Source organism: Prunus avium, chromosome 2 (assembly GCF_965620075.1).
Source record: "Prunus avium chromosome 2, drPruAviu1.hap1.1, whole genome shotgun sequence".
NCBI classification, from domain to species: Eukaryota; Viridiplantae; Streptophyta; class Magnoliopsida; order Rosales; family Rosaceae; genus Prunus; species Prunus avium.
Window position 1 is genome coordinate 35726588 of NC_142285.1, and position 6156 is coordinate 35732743.

Here is a 6156-nt window from a genome sequence, read left to right on the forward strand (position 1 = left end):
AGACTTAACTTTGACGTGGCCAACAAGAATAGGATACGTGTTGCCAATTGACCAGGTTTTTCGTGATTTGGATTAACAAACAACATGTTCGGAATTACTAGAATTTAAATTAGGGTTGGGATCATGCCACCAACCATTTTTTTACCTGACAAATTATAATAAGGGCTTCAAATCAAACTTTCAAAGCTTAAAAACACTTGGAGATATGGACACAGAGCGACTTGGAATCGATCCGTCAGGTAAGGGCCGGAACGGTGGAGAAGAGCTCAAGGACACGAAGGTGAAACCCTAATTTCTACGTCTGGCTACTTGGAAAGGAAGGAAAATTGAATTCTTCAATAATAGGTTTCTTTGGTTCTATTCTATATGAGTGTTTAGTGGGTTGCACTATTAGGTTTTCTTCTTCTTCTTCTTTTTTCTTGTTTTTGATGAAAGGTTTTCTTCTTCTTTTTTAAGCAAAAAAAAGAAAAGAAATTATGTACGAATTTCGGAATTTTTTGGTGTAAATTAATTTGTGGGTGTGTGATCTAAATTAATTCTCTTGTTTTATTAGCTACCAATACCAACGCCAAGGAAGAGTGGGGGATTCTTGGGAGTTTTTGAAGGAAGAGATGGAAGGCCGGTTTCTGCCTATGGTACCATACACTAGTATATCTTATTTTCTCATAGCAATTACTGACTCCTGGTCCTGGTTTGTGTTAGAAATGTGTATATACTTTCATTAAGTTACTGTTTAAATTATATTCCTAACCTAAAACTCATGTTGATATATGCATTTCCCATTTGGTTGGATTAATTTCAAGTGATTTGTATTGATGCTATATGTTTTCAGTCATCTGGAAAGACTTTAATAAGAGGACCCGAGACATGCATGAGGTCGCCAAGATTGAGTCAAAGTTGAGATCTGAACGTGATAATGAGCAAAGGGAATGTGGTATGTCTGGTCTTGCTCGTCCAGAACTTGTTCCCGTTGACCCTGTTCGTCTTGATGGGAAGAACTACCCAATCTGGGCGCGGCGAATGGAGTTTTTCCTCAAGGAATTAAAAGTTGAATATGTACTCTATAAGCCATGCCCTAGCATTATTGTAGGATCTGTAGCAACTAGTGAAGGAATTACTGAATTGAAGGCTGCTGAAGAGAAATGGATCAAGGATGACTTTCTAGGTCTTCGCACGATCTTGAACTATCTATCTGATGATCTCCTCCATCGTTACAGAAAGAGAAAGAAAACTACAACTGCTAAACAACTGTGGGACGATCTAAAATTAATGTTTGGAACAAAAAAATATCTGGTTAGAAAGTACATGGATTTTCAGATGGTCGATGAAAAGCCACTTGTGGAGCAAATTCAAGAATTCAATCGCATTTTCGATGAAGTTGTGGCTTCTGGAATGACGTTGAGTGAGACATTTCATGTATCTGCCATCTTATCCAAGCTCCCTGACTCTTGGAAGCATGTGAGCATCAAGTCGAAGTACAATATTAATGAGCCTTTGACTTTAGAAGTGTTGATGGATCATTTGAGGATTGAAGAAGAGTACGTTTGCGTATGAACTTCATTCAAGAAATTATTAGGGGATTGAAGAAGACTAAGCAAACATGATTGGAATTTCTGAAATCTAAAATTTAGTACCCTAATTTCTATGTTTGGTTTCTTTTTATAGCTCGTTCTATGTGAGTTGTTTATTGAAGTGGGCACTAGTTAGCCGACTTTGTCTGTGCCTTTAGGAAATTACGATTAATTTGGACAATCAAATGAGTATAAGGAAGCATCACTGTCCCAGACAAGGAAACTTTTGTATCAACTCGATCCGTCTTAATATTAGAAGAAAATAGTTCAAAATAATCTGAACTTGGACAACCCATGGTTTCACAACATAAAAAACAACAAAGATTCCAAGTTACTAGTGTTAATACTCATCTAAAATGATAAAAAGAAATGAAGAAAAATAATCAAGTCATATACAGTTTATCCAAATTAAAAATCAAAATCCCATTTATTGTAACAAAAAAAAAAGTGATATCAATTTCAAATGTCGCGTCCGAAAATTTAAAATAACAACCAAGGTGGTTGATGTGAGTGGTTCGGCACTCTCATTCCTTAAGAGAGGTCAGGGGTTCGATCCCCACTCTCGTATAGAGTCACCACTTTGGCCAACACTTTACCCCTTATGGGGCGACCTGGTGTGAGCGGGGATTAGTCTGAGTTGTGGTTAAGGCTTAAAGGTGCCACCCATAGTTGGGGCCCATCTAGAACCACCTCGTGGTTCAGACCCAAAAAAAACAAAATTTCTTATATGTGATGATCCAAAATTATCAACCCATAAATTATTCCCACAGTTCCAAAATTAAGCTTCCTACTGTAAACGAAGGGGAAACCACTCTTGACATCTCAGGTACAATCCCCTTATAATCTAGCGTTTAAGACATGAGATATGAGTTATACATAAGTCACATTTGATATAATCTTTTATGTGAACAAAACAGGGCGCAATATTGAAATTATTCTATGCGGTCTAAAGGAAGGAAGGATGGACAAAAACTAATTTATATTCAAAGATTTACAAAGGACGTCGAACAACATGTACATAAATAGAGTGACAAAAATACCCTCGCTCAATTGAAAATTAGGTTTTATAAAAATTATAATAAAAAAAAAAGAAACTTGGGTGAAGATGGGCTGAATCTTGGGCCTGGACGTTTGAGGACCAAGCTTTGCTATAATTTATTAGCCGAAGATTGGGCCTTATTTCTTTTGTAATTTTGGGCTGGGCTTCATTGACCGACCTAGGTGAAGATAAACAAAACGACATCGTCTAGCGGACGAGGAGGACGCCCTAATAACACCACCAATATCATTGCCCCAAACTCTTCGCGAATCTCTGCCTCCCTCTCACTCTGAGGAGTTACCAGCTTAAGCTCTACGGCCTCATTCAGGTATATTCAGTTTTCCCTCTCTAAATTATCTGTTTGGATGCCTAGAAAATCACAGAAGAAAATGCAAAAATCAACTTGTCATGAAAATGAGATGGATATGATGGTGAAATAGTAAAAGGTTTGAGCTGGAATTTTGTGATGGCAGTGAAAAAACCGAAGAGGGCCCTAGTCCTTGTTAAAGCTTTTGCATTGCGACTTTCGCAACCTCTTCTAAATCAAACAGCACTGGGGTTTGATCTATAAGCCTCAGTGATGGGTCGTAAGAAAAGGCGTGGGTTACATTCTAATATTGAATGCCAGCCTAGACTGCTCCCAACATAATGGTTGCTATTGCACCAGTGACATAGCTGCTATCACAATTTCCAGCATTGATAAAAAATCTTTCTGCTGATCCATCCCCATGATATGATTGCCCTTCTTCTTATGTGTATTAGCTTTCGATTGTGACACTTTATAGCTCACATTTTTCTTTTAATTTTTTTCCTAGTTATTTCTTATGGGTTGAAACCCATGTATATTAGGTTGTCTTTTGATTGTTGGTAACTATTATGTTTCCCCTGGTCCATATTGTGTAACAAAATTTGTGTATATGTTTTGTGAAAATGAATGCTGGATGGGTGTCGTGTAATGGGCTGCTAAGGATTTGCGGTTTTGGTTGCTTGTTAGTGGCTTTTCATGTTACTAGTGTTCTAAATATAATGTTCATGGATGCCAGCATTTCATTTTTGTAACAGATTTTGGCCTTCATTTTTGGCTTGAGTTGATTGTTAACTTGTTCTGTTCTTGGTTATGTTGTGCGTCTATTTTGTTGATGTGTTTAGTTAATCTCTTATTCATATGTGTTTGTGCGTGTGTTCTCTTTTGGTTGGAAGATTCTGTGCAAGTCCCAAAAGTTCCCGTGCAAAGTTAATTTCCCCTTTTAGTTTGAAGAGAATGTCTGCTTGTTTGTCTGTTTTTAGTGCTAGCAAGATTCTATTTGCCCCCTCCTGCACAGTTAATCCCCACTTTCCCACCCTTGAATTCATTTTCTGCATTCTTATTTGATTTCTGTATCAATTGTACACAAGCATGGCTAGATATAAGCATCGTGGTTTGATTCAACAAGCAATAGGGCCCTCTCGCCATGTTATAATGGTTGATTACTTGTTCATCTGACCATACCTCTCGCCATGTTACACAATTATGAGTATTGACTTGCTCTTAATTGTGTAAATAGAAAAGAATGTCACTTTATCTGGCTGCTGGTAGAAGTTCGTATTAGCAATGCGCCTAGAGTGATATGTTGTATTGCTTTACTTATTATAGGAAAAAAGGGAAAGATTGTATTGTTTACTGAAAATGTAAAAGATAATGACAATGCATTACTAAAAAAAAAGGCAATGTATTCAATTATTATTATTATCCTTCCTCTCTCTCCCTCTCTCTCCCTCTCTGTGGAAAAGTGGAGCAATGAAATTGTGGACTGGTGTATTCTAGAGAAACCTGGATTTGATGGCCAGAGAAGGGATAGATCAAAATGAGGTTGTGACGGGATTGCTGGATGGGGAATAAGCTTCAGAATAGGTGCCAGAGTATTCTTGAGAGGATTAGGAATTTAAAGATTAAGTTTCTGTGAGCCATGAGTGGTGGGTTTTGAAAGAAAAAAGTTGCCTGAACTTTTTTCAGGTGATTGTTGTCTGGGAGTATTGTGAGAGAGGATGATCTCTAGCTCAAATAGAGTATTGACCGCTCAGTATGGAGAGGGGATTTGAGGGTTTATGTCTTTTTCTTATTTTATCAAGAGGTTGATTTCTAGACCAAAACTAGGGTTGAATTTTGATGGGACTTCCAACTGGGAAAGTGATGCTGAGCAGACCTAGACAGACACTCGCACAAAGCTCACTAAAGAATGGGACTGTGCTTGGTCACTTATTGGTTTCCCAACAAAAAATATGTTTGGCTTGTTTTGACCAATCTCCTATTTGCATTGTCATAAATTTCAGATACAGTTTGCACCAATGATATTGCTTCTGTTGGTGCATAATTGGGAAAAACACCGAGCTATTTAAAATTGGTTGTCAAATCCCTTAAAAAATAACTTATAATTTAATCCAAAAGGTGTATTCTTTTTTCAAAAAAGTGCACACACAGTCTGATTACCGCCCCACTCAATTTGTTCAAGTGGCAAATTGAATAGTGGCCACTAGTTGTCCTAACGTTAAAATTGGTCTACTTCGAGTGGGTTCTATTGCCCACATTTAGTAACGACTTGCAGCTATATGCAAGTGCATCATCATTTCCACTGGGCTTTGCAATAATACAAAAAGGAAAATACTTGTCTCTTTTCCTGAAATTGGGAACTCCCTATTCTCTTGTTAATCACAATTTGACGTGTGTGTAGAGATTTATCGTTTTATGTATTTTTTGAATTATTTTTGTATATGTATCGTACTGTGATTTGTAAGAAGTAGGAATACCTCTTTTGAGGGAATGAGGGAAGCAATGTCCATGGACTCGATGTCAAAATGAAAGAAAACATAGAAGTAAATAAATTCCAAAATTATTTATATATACTTATATGTGTAACATATTATCATATGCATGTGTAAGGCAATGGAGGGAATCAATGTCGTGGGAGAAAAAAAAAAGCAACTAAAACCTAAGATATCTTAGAAAATAATATAATCTTTCGGCTTATGTCAACTAAGCTACAATAATTATACCACTAACCATTAAATTATTTTAAGTGAATAATTACCCCACATATATATAGATAAACAATTAGCTCACAAAGAAAAATGCAAATATTTCCTAAAATTTGTTAGAAAAAAAAGATGTCCAATCTTATCTTAACAACATATAATTGGTGGAAAATTAAGAACCGTGCAAACAATGAAGAAAATTTGCTCAAGACAAAAAGAAAGGGAAACGTGTCAAGCAAAGCAACAAACAAGCAACAGCAATTCAATCCTTTTTTCCATCCGTGGAGCACCACCAAACTTTGTTTGCTTCATCTGCCAAAAAAAAAAAACTATTAATTATAATAATTTTTTCTTAACAAAATAAAATAAAATAACTGTATTAATAATGCAGTGAAAGTATCTTTGTCTGTACAGATATTAGATGCTTTAAACAATATTACCAGATTAATTAACAATCTAGTTTGTTGGGAAAGAACAAAAGAGGTAATATTCAAAACAAAGGAATTAAATTAAAAGGAGCCAAAAAATTCATAGGTC

General features: G+C 36.2%; 1 protein-coding gene and 1 long non-coding RNA gene across 2 annotated transcripts; both read left to right on the forward strand.

The window, feature by feature from the left end:
- Positions 1–205: 205 nt before the first annotated feature.
- Positions 206–1554, forward strand: LOC110757857 (uncharacterized). The gene is made up of 3 exons (XM_021959594.2): positions 206–280; positions 554–635; positions 833–1554. The coding sequence occupies exons 1-3, from the start codon at positions 206–208 to the stop codon at positions 1552–1554; spliced, it is 879 nt and encodes a 292-aa protein (XP_021815286.1).
- A 1294-nt stretch (positions 1555–2848) lies between these two features.
- On the forward strand, positions 2849–4333 carry LOC110757821 (uncharacterized). Its single transcript, XR_002526847.2, has 2 exons — positions 2849–2938; positions 3084–4333. It is a non-coding gene; the product is annotated as an uncharacterized LOC110757821 (long non-coding RNA).
- The last annotated feature ends 1823 nt before the right edge of the window (positions 4334–6156 follow it).

Bases quoted from the DNA above. Each gene is read 5' to 3' on its own strand.
- LOC110757857 (XM_021959594.2), top strand. From the start codon at position 206: ATGGACACAGAGCGACTTGGAATCGATCCGTCAGGTAAGGGCCGGAAC. The intron at 281-553 runs GTGAAACCCTAA...TTGTTTTATTAG, and splicing joins AAGAGCTCAAGGACACGAAG to CTACCAATACCAACGCCAAG. The intron at 636-832 runs GTACCATACACT...ATATGTTTTCAG, and splicing joins AAGGCCGGTTTCTGCCTATG to TCATCTGGAAAGACTTTAAT.